This window comes from Cyrtonyx montezumae, unplaced genomic scaffold, assembly GCF_038088225.1.
Source record: "Cyrtonyx montezumae isolate F1298 unplaced genomic scaffold, pur_monq_1.0 scaffold_0, whole genome shotgun sequence".
In the NCBI taxonomy this organism is placed as follows: domain Eukaryota; kingdom Metazoa; phylum Chordata; class Aves; order Galliformes; family Odontophoridae; genus Cyrtonyx; species Cyrtonyx montezumae.
In genome coordinates this window covers 44,049,321-44,073,135 of record NW_027071824.1, presented here as the reverse complement: position 1 = coordinate 44,073,135, position 23,815 = coordinate 44,049,321, and the positions used below count along the sequence as shown (strand labels likewise).

Sequence of the window (23,815 nt, the reverse complement as noted above, 5' to 3'; positions counted from 1 at the left end):
TTTGTTCTACAAATGTAATGTGGTGGACTTCTATAAACGCTATGCAGAATAAAATTACTAGCTATCAATCTGACATAAAACCAATTCATTTTAGAGCAATATATTTGTATTAAAGTATGTCATATTCACAAATAAATTTTTATTCACAAATAGTGTCACTTAAACCTCATTGTACACTAACTTAACAGAAAATTTATAGTACATTATTTCTGGAAGAACAATGTACTAACTGACACCAGCCTCTATAAAATGGAATTTATATTGCTTCTGTTTTCCTGCTACAAAATAATGAAAGTGCATGTAAACAGAGTCATGCGGAGTATTATTATGCAATACAGTAAAAACTGTGTGCAGATATATTCAAGTTATAGCAGGAAAAATTCCTTTGTGATACTCGAGAAGTACAGTATATCACCAACAAAGCTTATAGCCATTCACGGAGGGCAGGTGCTCAGTTTCTCGGAGATGGTGAAAGACAACCTCCTCTACTGTTTTAAATGTTATAAGCAATTAAAATGGTCCACCTTTACATTTGCTCTGAGGGAAAAAATAAAATAAAATAGGATTTATCCTGTTAGCTTTGTGCTTCCAACAGGCTCACATCTGCAGTTGCCACCTCCAGGCCCATGCAACTTCCACATGATATAAAAATACAAACGCAAAAAATATAAATGCTCACAATCAAGCTATTTGCTATGCCAACTGGCAGTGGCTCTTCAGTCTCGGTAGTGGCAGCATTTGCCATGGATATGGACACAAATACCACATGGGCCTGAACCCACACATTCAGCATTCATGGAACTGTGGGCATTGGGCACAGGCATCCACTGCAGTTTGCTGTTTTAAGCCTTTTTGTCCCAAATGCGAACTTCAGCACTTCTCAGCACTAGGATTTGGAAATGTTTGCCCATTTTAGGGTAAAAATAACCTTACATACTGACAAAATGGCAACTGCACAACTTTCTAAAACCATGCAAATCAGTATCCTGATGCTGGATTCAAGTAGCACATGGGGCTGTCAATGAAGGCAATTATCAGGCCCACACATCATTCCTCGTCCCATTGCAGACAGCTTCAATAGCTATTAATCCTGGCTTGCTTTCAGGTGTAATTCTGTCAAACACATCATTGCCAAAAAGCACCTCATATGGCATATCACTTTTTCGGCTATAAAGCTTCTAATATAGGTATTTAAAGGAAATGAAAGCAGAAAGTTGTTTCAGCCAGTGTAAATAATTCTGTATTCCACAGCCAATTTTTCCTGAGGTATTAATATAAAATGTAGCATGTATTTCTAGTCCCCGCAACAGCTTTAAACAGCTCATTTCATTTGCTGTTCATTCACTGTAAGCTTAAAATAAATCTGACCTAAGAGCCAATAATTTCAATCTTTTTTTTTCTTTCTTGCAAATCAAATTTTCTGATGTTTTAAATAAAAAGCGCTCACATATCTTTCTACCATCACTTTTCTTTCTCTCAATTACATGCTGTTAGCAGATCTTACCTACCATCTGAAGAAATGATTGGGGTTATTTTCAAGAGCTGAAGGACAAACAGGTCATTCCAGGCTCCTTTTCTGAAGGGCAATGGAGCATTTATAACCAGTTTCTGTTTGCTGCTGCTCCAGACGTAAAACTTCCTTCCTTATTTAATGATATCAACCCTAAGTTTTGCCACTACACAATATGTGTAGTGCATTTATCTCCCTTTTTGATCAAGGGCTGAAGTCAATACCTTTAGTGAAGTTATTTATGGATAACTTCAAATCCTTTATCACTTCATCATGAGTTTTGCTTTATTAACTGCAACTACTTGTCAATTTCCAGTAAGATTACTATGCTGCGTTCACTTGACATCTGTGCACATCACTCAGCTAAGTAAGTTACTCTTTTTTTCAAGACAGTTTGCTATTTCAAGCAGTCTTTCCAGCCTTTCTTTGCTGCATCAGGCTTACTGCCTGTTCATCTTGCTGCATTAACTTTTCTCCCAGGTGTGCTATTTTTGTTACTTGAACTATGTTACAAGCAGAGTTTTATATCTATGTTCTTCCAAAGCTCCTTGAAGCATTTTTTGTTTCCTTTGATCGAGACATATTTTATATCTCCTCTTTTTTTTCTCTCTCAATATTTTCCTGGGGTGCCAGAACAGCTTGAAAAGCCACAAAGGAAACAATCCCTCTCATAACAAATGCTGATCATAAAAAAAAAAAAAAAAGAATGAAAAAGTACATATATGTATTTCTAAGGGCAAATTACTATCAAAAATGGAAAAATACTAGATTTCAACTATAAAAATCTTTCCTCTTGCAGTTGGAGGAATGTATTTAAGATATTAGTGTATTATGATAGTATACAAAATATTTTTCTTTTCTTTTTTGTTTGTTCCTTTCTCTATGACATTTCCCTCTTACCCAACTGTTTCTCCAAATGATGAGTAAGCTGAAATTTTTCAAGAAGCAAGGACAGTGGTAGAGTTGGATAGTGGGTGTAATGCTGGGTAGCCCTATAGAGCTGAATGACCTACACTCTCCAAAAGATTAGGGCACCTCACTTGTTTCCAATGAGTGTGTCTGCTGGCCAAGACCAAAGCTTTAGTATACTTTAAGCCCCCAAATGGGTACTTATTCTACGACACATAACCTTTTTCAATTACTTGTTCTTTGGCATTGACATTCCTTCACTAGGTACAAAATCATCAAATACTTAGAGTCTCAAGATTTGCTTTCTCTCTATCAGTTTTCTCTCCAAGTGACTGTCACTATTTCTGCTAATTCACTGTCCTATGTATCTGCTTCCACTTAAAAATTAAGGCAACTTCTATATTCATTAATTCCATCCACCATAAATTGCTTTTCTTTTGAGTTTGCAGCACCTGTGTCATAGGTGCCTTTGTCCTTCATGCATACATCCCCAGGTTTCACTGATACACAAAAACTGTAGTGGTTGGAAGGGACCTCTAGAGATCACTGAGTCCAACCTCCTGCACAGCAGGCTCCTGATAGCAGGCTGCACAGGTAAACCTTACTTTATTTTTTTTATTTTTTATTTTTTCCCCTGTATTAAGTCTTTCAAATACATTCCATCCCCAACTACTCAGCAAGAGCTTGTTCCAAATCTTTTTGATTGTTGGTCTCCCCCAGTGAAAGATGGTAACTCAGCTGTAAACTAGTCAAATATCTCCTTGTTTTCATATTCTTTTTGTACAGATTAACAGTGTACTGTTAGTATTTTATTTTTCTGAGGAATTAAGCTCCACACAAATTAAAATGTTAAAAACTAATTTTACCAACTCGAGTTAAACTGAAATTCTTAAGTCAATAAGTATTCAGATCCAGCTCTAGTCAGAAAAAGGGCTATATTTTTGTCTGTCTGATATTCTTGACTTTGCTTTCATCCAGGTTCTGAATAATAAGAAACTAACAGCTTCTTCACTTGTCAGTCATGGCTCCAAAGGTCTGAAGAAGAGCTTCTGAAACTTACCCTACTCTTCTACTAACCATTTTCTGAATTAATGTTGCTCCTGGTATGATATGCTGCTCAGTTACCACTCAGCGCTCTGGCATTTGTGATACCAGAGATTCATATAAGTACAAGATCCTCTGAAGAATCCTAGATTTTCAGAAATGTATAAAGTTTCTGGCAGAGTGAAACAAGAGATGAAAGGTAACATTAAAAAAAATAAAAGGGAAAAAGACATGGAAGCATGGGAAAGATGGAAAGAGCAACAGAAGATGAGGACAAAATGGGAAAGAGGAAACCATTGGGCTGGTATCTCTAACTCCAATATTTTTACATGATTAGCAGATTCCTGAAAGTGGTAATGTCCCCAGATCATGTTGATTCTTCAAAACCTACAAACAGCATTATTACAATGAGGCTACTTCTAACTGTATGTGAAATATTTGGGGCACAGAAATATGCATTTTACTGTAACTCTCATCCTTTTAATTTGAATCCTGCTTTAGGGGAGCAAACCCTCTTTTCACACAGTTTAAATGGAAACTCAATCACTCAGATACTGGGCTAAACTCAATCACTCAGATACTGGGCTAAACTCATACCATACACACATGCAGTCAACTACAGAAATTCATTTACTACTGTTGTAAGAGCACAAAGAACCATGCAGGTGTGAATGGCTCTTTGATCCTCTAAGATGCCTAACAGCCCTCAGGACTGCATCTTGCTTACATGTCATGTATTTTGAAATATGTGACTAAATGGACACACATTTTCAAGTTTATCAATAGTGCATAATCAAAAACGTGCATTTTACTCCTGACAGTATCACTGACTTGGCCTCACCAGAGGATATTTTCAGGTTACAAGCATAACCATCACCACTGTGTCTAAATACATCCTTTAAAATGCATTAATCCTTCCCTGATAACAGCACTTGCTTGAAGTAGTGTACCTTAGCAAGTTCTGTTCCTGCTCTCACACTGGTCCAAAAGACTGCCCAAGGTGCATCATTTTCTATTAGTATCCCACAACAAAAAAAAGAAGACAAAGTACATGCACCTGACTCTGCTCTTCAGAGTCACTTCTATGATTAGCAGCCACCATCATTGCACACCCAACTAAAGACTATCAAAAACCATAGCCCTTCTTGAAAATTCAACTGAAAAGAAAAAGAAAGCTATTTTCCATGGACATTGCAGTACTGCAGAAATACATATTTTTCTTTTCTTTTTTTTTAACCTTAAGGGAAACAGCAACCATAAATATTTACAACGTAAGTCCAGATAAAGAAATAATTCATCATGATTTAGAATTAATTTTAAATAAAATAATGCTAAAATTTGAATTGGATGCAACATTCTAATTTTGAACTTGTCAATAAATCTTCATGTGATGCATCTATATCTCTATAGTTCTCTACAGATCCTCATACTTGGACTATTTAATCATCTGTTTTCCTTTCTTTATTGCAATAGAAAACATATTCTTCTATTTCTTGTAAAACAGATATTGCATGGCAAAAAAGTGCTACCAGATTCTAACCTTGCTACCCATATATATAGCCATACATCCTTCTCATTTATTTTACAAGCAAGGAACCATGCTACTTCTTAAAATTTTCTCATTGTGTAGCTGTACTCATATATTACCCCAAATACTCCCCCTATGGAAGTATCTATTTTCATTTTGTTGTTGTCAATATTTTAACAAAATGTAAACATAATGAAAGGAGACTAAAATTGTTCTTTGTTTCCACAGCTGTAACCTTATTAGAGAAAGTATCTACTTTAATTTCCTTAATGCTAATATTCATAGAATAATCACTGAATGTCACCATCATGGTCTATGTCTCTTCTTTATTTCTCCCTGACTGTGGTAAGTTAAACTACCTTGTGTCAACGACATTTCATCCTGAGCATTTTAAAGAGGAGTTGTTGAAATATTACTTTATCTGGTTGGTGTTTTAAAAACATTAAACACACTATACTGTAAGCTAGAACTTAAGCTATTGCTCAAATATACTTACTGAAGACTAGCCTTTGGCAAATCTGGAATAGTCTTAAAGCATCAAACTGAGTATTTAAATACCATGTACAGATTACATTCTTTTTCAAATCGAATGCCTAAAATGCAGAAGCCTTTACCTAACACCTTACAGGTGTTAGGTGTTTCTTGTCACATGCATTAACACATTTTTACAATGCCTGGGAAATCAACCTTCCTTTTCTTGCAAAAGAGAAATTCAGTTTCACTTGAGCTGCAGGGACAGTTTGGACGACATATGCAAGCTGACATCTATAGTATTTTTAAAACTACTGTTGTAGGGATAATTAATACATTTAAAGAATGGAACCTTGGCCCTTCTGGCTACGTGCTGCAGCACACAAAACCGATTCCTTACACATGTCTACACCAGACTTGGAGAGAATTTTTGTACTAATGTTTACGCATACCATCTTCATCTGTCTGGATAATGGTCTCCTCGCTTTCCTTCCTCCCTTCTGGATTGGTTAAGATCATTTTGAGGCTGACATTTGTGTACGGAGGCAGATGATCCACAACATGCTGGGGTGCTTTAGGGTCCATGTCCAAGCAGTCTGCCTTGCTCTCATTGCGCCCACAGAAGTAATGGTAGCATATTGTGACATTGAAAGTGTGGCAACGAGTGATATTGTAACCCAAAGATTCCCAATCCACAGCAATGTGTCTGGCCTGAATCTCAGCAATCTTCAAAGTTTTTGGTGTTCTCATAGGCTCTGGAAAACAGTAAATAAAAAAAAAAGTTAATGATCTTCACTCTTGCAAAGAATGGTAAGATTCTGTAGATGATAGCTACAGGGACATGAAAACAAAGAGATGCACATGGATTTATTACCAGAGAATACCATCCTTTGTGCAGTTGCCTGAGAGCAAAAAACTGTCACAGCCTCCATGTTTTCATTTCCTCTTCAGGCTCTCTTTGTAAGTTTCATTCAATGATTAAGACTTATTAACAGTGAAGAAGTGTTATTTATAGTGTAACGATTCAAAGCAATTGAGAATACAGACAGCAGATGTAAGATTGACCAAAATGCCACCCAGCTGTCACCACTGCCTTCCCTTCTTAATTTTCACACTTTCCTCCCATTTTCATTTTTACCAGAGAAAATTAGATAATATATCATAGTGGTAAAGAGTCAACATTCACTGCACTATGATTTATCATGCCACTAAGCAAGGCTGTATACTAATTAGCTAATCACCTTAGTAAGCTAGCAATTACAAAAAATGATGCAGATATTAACTGATGTTTAGTATTTTAGTAATGAGGCTATCCATTTAAACAAAAACCCAGAGGAATATTGTAAAAAACACTTTTGGATATTCTCACTATATCTCTCTTCTTTCATATCTCTAAAACTTTGTCCACTGCTCTGAGATGGTAATCTCTTAACTGTTAACCAAGTTCACCTGCTCTCCCTCCATGCACATTCAACAGTAGAGAATGTGACAGCTCCCAAAGCTGTCATCAATCCTTCATCATCTCTCTAACGCATTCATTCCTCATGCAAGACTAACTTTTATTGTTGAACTTAATTAAAATGATTACACAATGAAAATCATGGCCATGACTACATATGCACTAGGGTTTCACTAGAAATATACCAGGGGATCTTTATGTCTTGGTAACATATACTTCTTCACTACTGAAAATAGAGCCTGCTGTAGGTGCAGCTGCAGCCTTGTGTCCTTGCTGGCGTAAGGTCAAAACCATTACAATCATCCAAGAAAGTGAAACACAGCATTTCTCATTCCAGGCCAAACTGTCCTGTGTAACTTATGAAATGAGAATCCCAGTCATGGTAACGGTAAGCCAAAAGCACAGATGGTATATTGAAATAAGTTAACATCAATCAGTATAATCCATTTAGCCTGCAGTTTTCAAGGCAAACCACAGAAGTTTAGTTTCAAACATGAGAACAACCAAATTCTAAATGTAACATAAAGGTATTAAGAAAGATGACACTAAAATGGGAGGAGCTGTTGATTTTATCAACGAGAGAAACACTGACAAACTAGAGGTCCAAACAATCACCAGCTGCATGAAGTTTAACTCATGCAGCTCAGACATAGGGTTTGCATATTGGATGGTCCTGTGCAGACCCAAGGTTGGAGCTGATCTTGGGCATCACTTCCAACCCCTTTGACTCTGTGATCTTTGCAAGTCCTTTCCAGATCAGGATAAAATAACTGTAGTCTGGACAAACAAAAATTGTGCCTATTTGCTTCTATGATCTATCTCTCTCTTCCTGGGTTTTGAAAAAATGTGTTCCCTTTGCCCTTAAGTACCATTTTATCACATATATGGGAAAAAAAGCCAAATGCAAAAATAGATGTCCTGGGCAGTAGCTTTCTGAACATACTGTACAATGCGACAATAGAGATGTGAATAAGAAAAATACCACTGAAAAGGTCCTCGATAGATAAGAGACTTGAAGAGGAGGAGGAAAAAAAGGTTTTTATAGAATAAACAATGGCCAGCACTTCACCAAGTACTAACAGGCGAGTGGCAGTTGTAAACAAAATAGCAATACAGCAATCTTCTGAAGGAGATCATAAGAGTCTTCAAAACCAACCAACAAACAAGCAATAAATATTTATTTGGCTACCCTAACTACTTAGAAAAAAACAAACACGACACACATTCATGCGTTGTTTAGAAAAGTTATCACTAAAATGGAAATAATAAATAACCTTTCCACACACACAAATTACAATAAAAAAAAAAAGTTACACATTCTCTGATATATTTTGAGGTCTAACAGAGTAATTAGTGATTCAAATTGTAGACTTATTTTTCCTTCTAAAATGGATTGGTTCTTCTCCTTTTACTAATTCTATATTTATTCTAGTACTCCAGGTTATGCTTCCATCTACCCATACCAGAAGAGCCTGAATTTAAAAGTTTATTAGAAACGCTAAAAGAAGTATAATGTGGTACAAATCACTTGGCCAAGAAGATTGAAAATATTATTGTTAGAAGCAGACTAATCAATAGCACACACACAAAAAAAGCACTATATTTGCATCTTGCTTCTTTCCTGCCAAACTTCACAATACATTCATACTATGCTATACAGAACTTTAAAAAAAAAAAAAGAAAAGCTTTGTTAATCTTAAGAAAAATTATTTTACAATTCTAGAAGCAAATTTTACAAGTGTGTCACAGCATCAGAGGAGATACTGAAAAGAATCCTTTATTCAACAGTCAAATGGGAAAGTATGAAGGGACAATGTGTGATCTCGTTTTATCACAACTATTCCCTTCTTTGTCAGAGATTAAACAACTTCTGCAATATTGAGATGGTAATTAAAATCTGTGGAGTCTCTCAACAGCTTTGGTAAACTCTGCCAACAGTCCCACTGCTTCTAAAATGATGCTCTGGAACAGCAATTTTACTCTTGCCCTCAGGCAACATTTATCTCAAGAATCTCTAGAGGTAAAGACCAATTGTTCTATATGACCATACCTCAAAAGCCTCCCTCCATCTGTAACACCTCCTTAGAAAACTATCTCCCAATAATTATTTTTCTCAGATTAAACATCACTGAATTTTTGAACAGGCTTCCCCAAAATCCCAGCATCTCATTAAGAATAATTCTATTCTAGATAGGAGCAAAAGGAACTGCTCATCCTCCACTTTTCCATTTCCCTATCTTACTAAAGGGACTTGAGTTTGCTGAAATATTTTTTTTTATCCTCCTGTGATTTAATTCAAATTTAGGCATTCTCTTCTGAACTCAGGATTTTGTTTCTGTACCACTAAACCTAGTAAATTCACTTATACTCTGTCACCCTAATTGTTTCCCCACCTTTTTCTTTTCAGACATATCTAGAACTTTTATTCAAAATGCCTGGGTATTAAAGTTCATAATGTCTTGCTTCTTTGATGACTTTAATAATGACAAAATGGCACACTGCTGAAGAGGGAAAAAATAAGACTCAAAATCTATTCATTTCTTCAGCTGTAGATTCAGTAACATTTAACAAAAGCAGAAAGTCTTCAATATTTTCCAAACGTTAATTTACTATTTATCCTTGTGAGACAAGTAAGTGTTCATGCTTATACTACAAGGAGAAAAAGACACTAAAAGGTTAATAACTTATTCAAACTGTAAGGTTATTTAACTGCCAGCAGCAGAAGAAAACTGAGCAGTCCCCAGCTTCCGGGTCACCTGTGCTCCAGCTTCTAGGTAGCAGGGCTCACAGCAGCAGCCCTTCAGAGACCTCATTTACACTTGACTTTCCAGTGCCTATGCAGAAATGCAAACTCTACTGCACACTCCTGCAGCTCCTTTTTAGAAGAGTTCATGCCATTTTTCCTAGAACAAGTTTCAAAGCATAACAGTGGCCAGACATTAAATGAAGTCCTGAGCATTAAGTTATTTGAAAAGAAATAGTTTGGCTTATTCGTTCCAAGACAATACTCTAAACCTATCATCAAGTTTCAATGAGGGGAAGGATTTAAAAAGATTTTTTTTGTCTTTGAGTTTAGAAATTGAGTGAAGCAACACTTCCTTTGCTTTATATCTAATTCTTTTTCTAAAATTAAAATAAATTTTTTTAGAATTAAATTTTCCAAGCCTTTCTCTACAACGGAAAACACATTAAACACAGAAGACATTTCCTTGTGGTGATGGCAGAAAGCACTTTGGACTCCTGTTGTGAGAAATTCTATATCCTGCGACCGTCTCAAGCTCAAGCATGAACATCCTGACTGGCAAAGTCATATCCTCCAAAAGAAACACAGCCATGAAGCATATGGAGGGCTTGGTGATAGTGCTGCAGAGCAAATTTTTAGATCAGTGAAAATATGTAATTTGTTCTTCACATGAGAAACTGAGGAAAGAACTAGTTCAATCTCAATCTTAACTGGAGAGTATAGGGCACAATTTGTACTATTTTGCCTCAGTATGCTCTTCAGTCTGCATGATTTCCTCTATTAAACCTACTGCCCCATCTTCCCAAGCCCCTCGCCGGGGAACATGCTCCCCTCTACCAGACCCACTTTGTCTTAAGTTGCTGCTAAGACATCCACACATTTCCTACTGCTGCTTACTGCCTGCCTCTTGCCACACCTGAGTTCCATTACCTTCCTTCTCATCACCCTATTGCATCTCTGCTAAAACAAATGCTATCATTCGCTCTCTGACTCAGATCCATCATCCAGTCTGGCTGCTGTTACACTTAACAATTAAAAACAGAATCACTGGGAGAATATAAAGGGTAAAGAAAAAAAAAAACCCAAACCCCTGAATAGTAAGAGATTTCTACATTTATACAGACTAAGTCCTCATTCCTTATTCAGAAACAGCATTAAGTAAGAGAATTACATGCACGTGGTATTCACTTGCAACAATTTATGGATCAAAAAGATTTATCTCAATGTTATGGGATAAAATAAAGAACAGCTTCAGAAAGCTTCCGAAGGTTAATAATCCAGGGATAGCTGGCAAAAGAGACAGAACCTGCTGACCTCATACCATCTCTGAATTGTGGGATGATTTAATAAGAAGCTCCAGATAACAGACAAAATGAAATTCAATTTCTTTAGTACTTGATAAGCAACACGTGATATGACAGGTCAATATCAGCGCCCCTCTGTAGAGATTATCTTCACTTATACAGAAATGGCAGTGAAAAGAAAAGCCTTCAGTTACAGAAGAAACAAGGTGGTATCATGCATTTCCACAGAACCAATTTTTAATGATAAAACTTATTACCTGAATTAAAACCATTCCATCAAATAAGACCAACAAATCACGCTAAGTCTTTTTGGTTTCCCGTCTTTCATCAGAAATCCTAAATATTGTTTGCAATACACAGTCACATATGCAAGGGAAAGGGAGATTAGATTTTTTGACCAACAGGTAAAACATACTTTTGTTTGTATGTAGTGGAAAATCACCAAATTTTAAAGCACAGACAGTTCAGATAAAGATAGTGCTTCCTGAATAACACCATATGCTGTCATCCAATGCATTCTGCCAGAACACACATTTTTTAATTGGAATTGGCTTTCTGATTTATACTTGTTCAGTCTGGAGACGAGGAGACTCAGGGGAGACCTTATGTCTCTCCACAACCACCTGAAAGGAAGCTGTAGCAAGATGGGGGGTGAGCCTCTTGTCCCATATAACTACCAATAGTACTAGAGGGAATGGCCTCAAGTTGTGTTAGGGAAGATTCAGTTTGGATGTTAGGAAAAACTTCTACTCCAAAAGAGTTGTCAGGTACTGTAACAGGCTGCCCAGGGAGGTGGTTGAGTCGCTGGCCCTGGAGGCATACAAGAAACATTTAGATGTGGTACTAAGGGATATTACTGGGGAAATACTGGTGGTAGGTAGACACTTGGACTAGATGATCTTGGAGGTCTTTTCCAACCTTGGTAATTCATCATTCTGTAAGTTTGAAGAGATAGTGCACTTATATCCAATAAAAGCTCCAACACACAAAAGTAAATGCATGACAGTTATAAAGGGATTAGTGTCAGCTGGATTTAAGATAGCAACTCTGTAATTTGAAATGCATTGTTTCTGACAGAGCCTCCTTTAATTATCTTGCCCTGACATTTTAAAATAAAAAAGACATAGGAAAAATATGTCCTAATTTTTCTGATAATATTCTCAGTCTGCACACCCATTGGAATTCCCCAGACTTTTCTTTATGAGAACATGAGCCTCTCTGTCCTGTGGCTTCTCCTGACCTTTCCAGAAAGGGTCTCTCCTTGACATGTGAGAAATAAAAAAGGATTATTCTTAGATGTCACCATGGCTCCCGCTGCTTCCTCGGTTCACGCTAGGTCCTACAAAAACAAAATGTTCCCAAAACACACAAAAAAATTATAGCCGGTCTGCTTTAAAGAATTCTTCTAAAAAGACTACTAAAAAGAACACATAAGAATGGCATGAATGAAAAACACCAGAGGAAGCACAACCAAAATCAGAACAGCTGTGTAATGTGGTAATGTGTAATAAGAAAACAAGCTTTCTTATTTGCTTATTTCAGTTGCACTACTCTCAATTATTACTCCTGTTATTAGTGAACAATGAATTTTAGAGAAATATTTTATATAGATACCAAGTTCCCTCTCATTCTAGACTCAGTTCAGATTGCTTTATATGAAAAGTGTATCACTCACTGAAAAGGACTGTACTGGAGTTATCAGAAATTTCAACAGCCAACCAAAGTCTGAGCGTGAGAGAACATAAGCTCTGATCACTTCTGCATTTCTCTGGACGATCTGCTATCAGCATCCTATTTGCCTTCTTAGTCAACTTTAAGCTTCTAGTATGTAAGCATATGCTTCTAAGCTAGTCATCTAAATTCCATTTATTAGTTGGTTAGCAGTAAAAAAAAAACAAAACATACATACAACACAACCACTTGAAGAAATTCTGAAGGACAGAAATTGTGCCTCAAAAGTACTTGATAATTACCTGCACTGATCAAGAAGGCAACCCATGACAGTAGTGGAAATCTACAGCTGGTCTGATGACTTTCCTAAAGGCTGCAACCTACAACAGCAACATGCATGGTGTGTAGAAGAAATGTGTTAGGGCTTGGGATTTGACGTCCACACTATAAAGATGTATGGTTTTACAAGCTATATTTTAGAATCAGTTGTCCTTCAGTGGCTGGACATGCACCACAGAAACCTATTTTCCAGTTCAATTTCAAAGAAATCTGGTTTGCACATTCTGTGACAGTTCTGTGATACAAAAAAAAAAGTGGATGAACTGGGGACAGTCAAGAAATTTCCATCAGAATTTGCACTCCTTTACCAGAGCTAAAGCACTACCAGACTGTCTCTGTCTCCATTACAAAAATCCAGGCCAACTTATTTGAACTGGAGCATCCTATAATTAAAATATGAACAAAGAAAATTCTAGGTAAGGTTACATGTCCTAGAATACACATGATGAAAACCCTATGTTTCAAGGATCTACAAATCCAAAAGGACTCAAGACTCTAAGGAACATAAATCATACTCCATATGCCTAAATTATACTGCAAATCTTGCATGGAAAACCTGGATTCTACTGAGGTATGACTATGGATGCCTAAGGGACATGCTTGTCAGAAGATTACTTACAAATGTAATCTGGAATGGGATATCACTCCTGGCAGAGTTTAATCTGTCTGAATATGGCTCTAGCACTGGAGAAATGTAATAGATATGAAATATCTAAAGGCGATGCATGTTTCTTTAGGATCTTCTAGGGAAAACAGATTTTAAAACTAAGCTGATATAAGGAATATATGTTAAACAACAATATGATAATACAGGAAAGTCTAATTTATTCAGCTATCACAAGAATATCATGTATTTCAGTCTAATTTCCTTGAACAGTTTTTTTTTTATTTTTTTTATTTTTTTAGTTCTTGTTTCCTTTTCCTTTCTGGCTGATATTTGACTATATCTAAGCAGAGTTAAAGGCAAAATCAATTAACAGCACTGGCTTCATCCTTTAATAACTATTTAATGATAGTTCATGAATTGTTTATCTAGAGTTACGGACTCTTTCCTGCCAACTTTTGTGTATCCCCAGCCAAAACCACACCAAATTATATTACTAATTGGATCAACACAGACTTTTCATATGTTATTGGAATAATAGCTTCCTAACTCAGGTACTCCACTTTTAAAGAACCTGCAATCTCTCATTTTCAAAGAATACAGAAGCAGGACATCAGTCATGTATATAGATACAGGTAGGAAAGTCTAACTAAACTACTATTTTTTCCCCTTCTTTCTTCAAATCTTCTTCTATATTCCGTGACTTTTGTCAACCAAATCTGAAAACTCAGGCCTTTAATCTTTTTAAATTTAGAAGCATAAAGAAATAGTGAACATCAAGGAAAGATAATTCAAATTAAGTTGAAAGAAATCATATAATTTGAGACAATTTTTCATTTTCTCTCTGACTACTGAAATTAACAGGTATGCATTCTCACAACAAAAATAGAATTACTGAGCATCTCCTTTTTCAGATGCATAACATATACGGAATACAACATAAATATGGATACAAACACAAAAGGAACCCACTTGTGTACATCAGTATGTTCACCTATTTCTTATGTGAAATACGCACCCAGAATAAATAAAGCAATAGCTTTTATACTGTACTAGCAATACAGATTTATTTTTTTGCTAATGAAGGTTATAATGCTACTGCATGAAAATCTATGAGATTTTTCCCTTTTCATTTCAGTCAGTAACTGACTTATTAAGCCAGTTTACAAATTTCTTATTGATCACATGCCTCAGGGAGCTGAAGAAAACATCTAAATTATTACATAGATAATCAGCTGTACTACACTAGTTTCAGTAGCAACAAGGGGATATTCAATATAGTTAAGGAGATATCTTTCAGGATGCAAAAATATAACTGTCCTGGCATCAGAGGTATAGTAAATAATGAAATATAACTTCACTACTGACAACTATTTGCTCATTCCCTCTTGATAGGATGTTTATTTTTTTCCCTCCATGCATGATTAACTGTTTGTGCATCCTTCATGTGTAATCAATAGCTGTGAAGCCTTGTATTAGCTTTAGAGATTAAACATCCCTTGATAATAAATTCCACTGATTGTTCCAGTATAGTTTAGCTGCAGAAATTCCACCCTTAAAAAAAAATTCTGAGGGTTAAAATTAAAAGTAGATATATAGTCTAGGAGGAGAGAGAAAAAGCTGACATGACCTCTTTAAACTCATTTTTCCAGATGAACAAAACTTATCAGGTGTTGTAAAACATGAATCAGCATGGCACCAAGCATCAAGCTGAAAAAGAAAACACAGGGAAAGCCAGACATTTTAAAGTTCCCAGGAAACCTGTTCAGAGCTGCAACGGTGGAGATTAATTGTCCAACCCAATTACAGAATTAACTGCGATGGCAATAAATGATCTTTATACTTAGTAAAGAAATAAACTACAGGAAGGGCTATATTAAATCACCAGCTTAAAAAAAAAATCAAAAGAGAATACACATTTATGTACATACACAAACACCAACTCAGTGAACCTAGCCACTTAACACTATGAAGAAAGCATTTACAAACACTAATTTGAATGTAAACCACCAGTTTGCTAAGATGATAAGTTTTTCATTTCTCTCTGATCCACATTCATAAACATTATTTTATGGCTTTGTTTACAGACAACCTACTTGGATGCTTGGGATGTTATAAGTATTGATGCAAAATACCTAAGTTGGAGGAATGTAAATAAGCAATACAAGAGTTTTCTACAGATATCATAAAAGCTTCAGTTCCTTCCTCTGGAATATAAAAATGTCAGTCCTCCAAGTCAGGAAACGTAAATATCACCATATGAAATAAAGTGGCCAAATGTGGAACACTGTCGATAAGTAAATAAATAGAAAACACAGAAGAAGGATTCAGGAATAAAATCAGTGTCACATTCATCTCTGATGACTAAGAATTGAAAACTGCAAGCTGTAATCATGATACTTGCTTACAGCGTTTGTGCGTATGTGTGTGTATTTATGTGTATGTGTACACACAGAAACTCGCTCATGTATGTGCTCAAAAAGGCATTGCCTCATAAACACTTACTGATAAAAATGCATCTTCACTCTGCATGATTACTGAAATGTTCTCAATCCTATTTGCCTCTGTTACATTTCACCCTACCTGGCTCTTAGAGACACCTGTGCTTGGGTTGAAGCCCCAACTTCCAGCCTCTACAACCACCAAATTTCTATCTGATTTGCTGCCTGCAACTTTGTCCTTCTGATGCTATGCTTGCAGGGCAACACCAAACAACAGCTATCACACCATGCTCTGTCTCTTTCACCAGACCAAGATATACCATTATATCTATATCTATCTCTCTCTATATATATCGTTATATATAACATCTGATCTAGTACTTGACTTAGCGGCTGGCAATCCTGCCTGTGGTAGGGGGGGGTTGAAACTTGATGATCCTTGAGGTCCCTTCCAACTAAAGTCATTCTGTGATGTATGTAATTACAAATATTTGGGGTATATATCTGTCATCAAATGTATAATGAAATTAAGGTGAAACAAAAATTCATCAAATGGCTTCAAACATACACCATAAATGAAATACAGCATTATCAGTAATATCCCTTGCTAAATCATTACTGAGTTGCTACTATGTGTACATCATTCCTGTCTACTTTACAGAAAATCAGAATAAGAAAGGATGTACGAATGTCCTTTACCACCTGTAAATGATACTTTGTCTACAGCAAATCTTAGCCTTCTCCTCCTGGAATACTGCTCATTTGTTGCTGTTATGGCTCTCATTTAAATTTTAGATGAACAGCATATGTTCGGCAGTGGTTGGTACCACGCCACTATAAAGTTATGAGATTGAGATCCTGATCTAATTAAGCTTTACTGCAATGAAGAATGAATAAAAACCAGATTTATAAAAATCAGGCAGAAAGCTCCATTTAAAAAATTATTTTTCTTTAAAATAATGTAGATGCCTAAGATAAATTATTAAAGGACTGTAAAACTACATTAAGGTCTAAACTTAGAGATTCAAACGATTAAAATAAAAAATGTACCAGTGAACTCTCAGTAGATGTTTATGAATTAAACCAGGAGGATTATTTTAAAATACATACATAATCAATGAAAATTACAACATTTGAAGCGAAAAGAATGTTCATAAAACTATTGCTAGATAGTGTAATGCCTGTTGTCTACCTCTTGTTTTGCTCATGAAAAAAAATAGTGGCATTAATCATTTTTTTTCACTCCAAATGTCCAAATTTGATGGCTTCTGTTGTAGAGAAAAGTTTTCCTTAACTACCTGGCCATTTATTTAGTAAATTGCCTTCACTTTTTCATAGGTTCAGTCAAAGCTAGGATTACACACTGAAAAGAGAAGAAAGATTGTTTTGCTCATAAATGCAGACAAAAATAAATCAGGTGGGCAAAAAAGAATTGCTCTAACACTAAGTTGCTGAAGAAAATATAAATAATTTTCAAAGGTGCTTAGAACTCTAAAAGGCTGGAAAGGTGCCAAACAGGAAAATTATTTTTATGGCTGGGTACCCACCTATCATGAATCCTTGAATTCTGATTAAACTTTGGGGCCTAAGACACTTAGCATACCCGAAATAACCTGAATAATGCAACTAAAAAGGTTCTTAGAATACTGATCAATGATCAAAGCTGATTCATTATCAAAATGTGATACTTTTCCCAGTGTTAGGAATCCTTTTTTCTTATACATCCATCAGCACACATGAAGCTGATATTGGTTAACAATGTTGATGCGTGTTGTCTGGGCAGAATTCACATGGTGCCCATTCTCTTTCCTACAACTATCTGGCTACCAAGGTTTGCAAGGCTATTTTGGGAGCCAAGACCCAGACCAGGTCCTGCAGAAGCTTAGTTCCTTTGGACATACTAAGTCCAAGCCTGCAGAGAAATGCTCTTGGGCTATTTTTCTACGCCATGGAACAGGGGCCGTGTGACAAAGAATGCAAAGATAAAGAAAAAGCCTCATTCACAGAAGGAAGCACAGACAAGCTGCAAAACTGCTTTCTAAAATATGCTATGAAATCTAAATAATATATTTCCATTTAATATTTAGCTGCACATTAGACTCTGAAAGAAACTTGCCCTACCACTTCATGTTCAGCCAACTAGTGTTTCTCTGAGCTATTGTTTTCTGGATATACAGACACTTGGAAACTTGGAAAGGATAACTAAAATAAAGGAAGATAATTTATTTTAGAAACAGTTTTTTCTGCAAACTTCCCATGAGCACTTATGTTTTATTCCATGTTTCCAGGACATGAAAATGCTACTGAAAAATAGTCCAAGAATCTTCACAGTCGGCAATAAAACTGGGTAGGTGACAGCATAAAAAGGTGGCAAATCCAGGCATTTAGTGGATACAGCAAAAGGAAAATGATTTTAGATGCTGTTGATAGTAACTTATAATCCTTTTGAAATTAGATGTTTTGTATAGAATGTGATTATTTAATGAGCAATTGATCTTGCTTTATACAGAACAGATGGTGTTGTTAAAGGCAAAACCAACAAACCTAGTTTTTACTCACATGCAAGTGTAAAGGACTAGTTCCTCACTTGAAAAAGAAGTCACCACTCTGTACTATGTCTTTTCTTATTCTAGGTATCTATCTAGTCCAACTGTCAATCTTATTCAATAATTTTACAACATTTTGACTTTCAAAAAGATATTGTACTAGCACAGTTGCCTTGGCTGCATTGTTACAGCAAAGCAACTGCTGATGTGATAGTGAGACCAGCACTACTCTAACAGTCACCCAAGAGAGTGTCAATCACGCTTGCTGAGTAAGTGGAGCATTAAATTATTTTTTTATGCCTGTGTTGTACATGCTGAATCACTGTCATCATACAATCACAACAGAATACAAAAGAGAAAAGCAGCCAATTAGTCAAGTCAAGGCCACACAGGCAGACAGACTACAATTTGGAAGTGTGGGCTAATTGCTGGACAACAGCATAATGTCACTTAAAACAGATTTATTGCAGAGTGCAATAAATGCTTAAGAATTAAAAGAACAACATTATCCTCCATTCCAACGTATTACTAAAATGCTTAAAAATTCTGCTGACAGTTAGCAATTTTAGAGCTAGCTTCTCTCTGCTGTAATTCTTTTTTATTTTTATTTTCTTTTAAATCTCTTCTAACTCAATCTTTAGGGGACTCGTGTAATCTACTACTGTCACCTCTTCTCACTACAATCAACCCACCAGCTGATAACTTCCAAGACTGCTGAAAATATCATCAATTTTTTTTGTATATTTGCTTTTCTGTTTTCAGTTACCTGAAAACTTCCAGATTGAATGTATTGAGTTGCAATCACGTACTCTACTCGAGGAAACATTTGATTCTGTCTCTTTACTAAACTTTTCTAATACATATCTTACCAGAGAGAAATATCCCTTTGCTTCACAGTCATGCCTTATTCATGCCAGTATGCGCTATATACATTTTTTAACAACTATTTTGAGGTATGAAACATGGAACAGTAAAATTTCATCAAAAATCTCTGTCAAGCAGAGTGAGAACTCATTAAGAATTGCAAACACTGCCATCAAACCAGACTGATGGGTTAGTTTCACAAAATCAAGGTAAGATATCCCACTTGTTTTATGGTAATTTAATGCTCCAATAAAATTATTAACAGTTAGAACAAGTTTTGTTACTTATATATTTGACTAGGACTGCTCCAAATGTAATACCTCCTGTTTTATGATGTTGGCACATCACACCAGAGCTGGACATTAGTAGTACAGAAGTAGAGGTTGAATCTTGCTACCTATACACTGGTATTTTTCCATTACACTTTTCTGACAACTGATGGTAGCAGAGGGGAAGTCTGAGATAATGGCATCTGATATGCAAGTGTGCATGAAACAAAATGTGGACCAGAATTCCTCCATGCAGAAAATACTGCAGGCACTGAAATTTAACAAAGCTTGCTGAATGTTTATGGAGACCAAACAGTGCATGTGAGCATAGTGATGCTTTGGTGGTGCATTTCAGCAATGGCAACAGAAGGTCACCTCTGCTGGTGCAGGTTTTGACAAACCTAGTGCATTCAGGCTTGTTCACTGATGATGAAAATGTACAGGTAATGTTGGTGACTATGCTGGAAAACACTGTTGCATAGCTGAGAATTTTTTTCTATGAAACAGAGTTACTGTGCTCACTGGATCTTTAAAAGTTCTCATGAAAATAAGCAGGAGGCATTACTTTCAGAGCAGCCTACATATATTTGGCCCAAGACAATTCTTCTTCACTCAATATGGCCCAGGCAAGCCAAAAGTTTGGAAACTCATGTTCTACAACCTCCCAGGACTACATGCATGGAACCAATATCAGCTACACTCAAATATGGAAGTTTTAACACAACCTCAAACCTTAAACTGATTCCTAACTACTTGGTATCAGGAACAAGACTTAAAAGGAGCAAAAAATTGCACAGTTCCCTATGAAAACTCAAAAATTTTTGAACCTTCCTTCATTCCAGCACTAGCCTCTGATAGATGGCAAGACTGCAAGCACTGGACTTAAATTTTACCTTGTCTGATGTTCAATTCTGCAGGGATTTTTTAAATTATTTTTATTGCAATATTTAAGTTAAATGTTTAAAAGAAGGATTTAGCTCTCATCTTTCCATACTGATGGTAGAGAACAGAACTGATGAACTCCCTGTGATCTACTCTGTATCTTTTCCATCATAACTTAGAGAAGTTTGACAAGGGGCAGCTATTGAAACAAAACGGGCTGGGATGTTTTTAACTTCTACTAGACTTTGTAACAGATGTCAGTCATCACAAGTGTTCAGTGATGAAAGTGAGGAAACTACCTGGTCAAGAATCTAGACAAGATTATGCATGTCAGAGTCTATCTAATATCCTCACACTTTTTTATCTGTTCTGTCACTGTAATTAATAAAATTTATGCTTCTAGTCTTCTTTTAACTGGTATACTAACATGGCAGTGCAGTGTCCTTTTCTGCACAAAATGAGCAATCTGTGTTAACTGGTTGTGAGCAAAGGTTGAAGAGGCTGATAAAATATATGGGCTTTCACAGCTAAGCATTTAAATGAAGCCAGTAACTGATAAGAAGAACTAGCTTATTTAATAATTAGATCTATCATCAGATATTTTTGCCAGACTACAGTAGGGCTTCAAGACTGGCTTATCCAAGTGACAGATGGCCTGCAGGAATGGGGATATATACTCTGAAAGCACAGAGCACAAGTTGAATTTCAAGTCTAACTCCTGAATGGTTTCACAGACAAAAGTTCACATCAGCAAGGAGTGTAATCCATGCTCTTCTTGCTGGTTTGTTTTTTTTTCAAAGGTGGGTAAAGTTGTAAAGCTTGTGTGACCCTCATCTCCATCTGAGCATGAAAATCCAACAAGTTTCATTTCCTTGACACTCCTTGAAAAAAGACAAGAGGATAAATCATTTCAGTGATGCTGTTAAGAAGTAAAAACAAATGGCTGAATTGTAGATATGATCATAATTAGGACTATACTTTGGTACTGTGCAGATGATAATCTAGTATTATGTGGTTTGTGCTACTGCTTCAGTTCAATTTCCTTCAGATAATGCATTTGGATTCCATAATATGCCTCTACAGTGAAACCAGTAACTGAATCCAGTGATAATTCCTTTGGGAGTTATAATTTATGGCAATAGTCTGTTTCCACCACTTTTCTCAGTAATTTGTTCCAATGATTAATAGCCTCACTGTTAAAGATAAATAAACGTGTCTTCATTCTAATTTGAGCAAGTCTGATCTCAGCATGCAGTCATTAGAGGTTTTCCCTCCTTTACAGTAAATAAGCTTTTTGTATCTTAACCTGGTATTATTTTCCCCCATATAGTCTACAAGGTAGACTACATATGTACATATAGTCTACATATGTACATACTGCCTCACCTTCTCTCTGATAGACTTATATGATCAAGATCTTTTAAGTCACTTACTCTGGGACTATATAATAAGCACTAACTACTGTTCTGTCACTTTTCTACATTCCTCCCAAATAATTGTCATTCTGTTGAAAGCAGAGACATGGGATTTACATGCAGCATATTGCTATTGACAGAAAGTCAGTTTTCATTCTCACTTTTTGTCATAGCACTATGCTAAGAACTATTGCTGACTGCTTATCTATGTCTACCTAAAAGTCTTTTCAGGTTTCTGTACTACTTCTTCCACATACATTTATTTATATTTGGATGTAGATAGCAAGCCACAGTATCTAGTATCTTTACCTTGAACTACTTGAAGGGAGAAAAAGGCAGTAATCAATAAACAAACTTACCTCTCAAGTCAAATTAATAAGTAATAAAATTCTGACAACTGTAACATCCTAAACTTACATAGTGAGCTATCTTGTCTGCAGAGTCGCACTTCGCAGCTCAAAATGCAATCACAATATTATGATATTAAAAATTTCAGTTAAACACAACAGGATAAAGGGAAGGGCCACAAATCTCATCTGTAAATACCTTCGCATGTATATTTTGCTCATTGCCCAAATGTAGGAATATGCATATACTTTAATGATTCTTATGATATACTTTAGTGATTTTAAATACTGCAATTATCAACTGCAGAGAAAAATAAAACGAGAAAAGAATGCCAGTGCAGCAGGAAAGTGGGTCATGCTGTCTCCCTACATAAACACCACAAAAAAGAAGTCATGCTTGACTGCAAAAAACAATCATACTTTTTTTTTCTTAAAGACTAGTGTCTTGCTGAAAGTCACTGAAGCTTCCCCAAGGACAACTTGAATTAGAATCAGAGGCCAAACATAAGGACACCTCTCTGAAACCTAATCCCCTTGTCCATTTAAAATATTGCATTTTCTGATCAAGAAAACACACCACTGGGATTCCACTGGCAGTTTTGCTTGTTTTTCTTTAGTGTTTTCAAATCCAAATAACTCAAATATCCGAACAAGTATCAACAAAACTAAAATAAAAGCAGATGGGTTCAGCTAATCTTCTCCTTTTGCTACCCTACACTAGCTTAGATTTTTTTTCCTTTCCAAAATACTACCTCCTGGCATTAACAACATAAGAAAAATGCATTTAAAATTTAAATGTTACTGTTGTGAGTTTATACAAAAGGGTATTTTATCTTCACTTGCTTGATTTTCTACCATATTCCTGAGATGGATGACTAACTCCTGTCCAGGCATAGAGCTAATTTAAGGAGTACTGTGCCTTTTCAGACTTATGCCGAACCTCAAAGTGCACCTTTACTAACTTCACTTCCTTGTGGAACCAGACAACTTTGCTGAGAAATTAACATTTTGCATTTTATTACTCTCAAACAAAAGACACAGAACTCATGCACTCACTGTGGACAGAAAAATGTCACACAGTATGTTTATATTCTTCAAAACAATCAGAAAATTATCTTAAAAGTCAGGATTAACACACTTGAAACTTTCCACTGTTTTCTTTTCATTGGTGTGTGGGCCTGTCCTGCCCAGCTCATGTTTCCAGGCTTCAGCCCAAATGGGGCATCTCAGGGGAGTTCTTGTCTCAGATGGACAAAAACAGATGGGACACAGTACTACCTGTTTTTGTGACTGGAACAGCTTTGTCCCACGCCCCTCTGAGCTCATACTTTCCCCACCAAAATGAGACGATCCAGCAGAATGGAAACAGCAGAGGTACCTTGGCTTAGGTTGTTCAAACAAACCATTGTATGGCCTCCTTATCCAATCTCCTTTAGTCTTCAATGTATCAGTATATCAACAATCTCTTT

At 36.1% G+C, this 23,815-nt stretch overlaps 1 protein-coding gene across 2 annotated transcripts in view; it reads right to left on the bottom strand.

Annotated features, from left to right (window-relative positions):
* The window catches only part of PTPRK (protein tyrosine phosphatase receptor type K), a 305,334-nt gene that overhangs the window by 83,730 nt on the left and 197,789 nt on the right, over nucleotides 1-23,815 (bottom strand). For both annotated transcript variants that reach the window (XM_065734173.1, XM_065734182.1), the window contains exon 7: nucleotides 5,915-6,217. In XM_065734173.1, coding sequence (XP_065590245.1) covers nucleotides 5,915-6,217 — 303 coding nt within the window. The remainder of the gene's footprint in view (nucleotides 1-5,914; nucleotides 6,218-23,815) is intronic.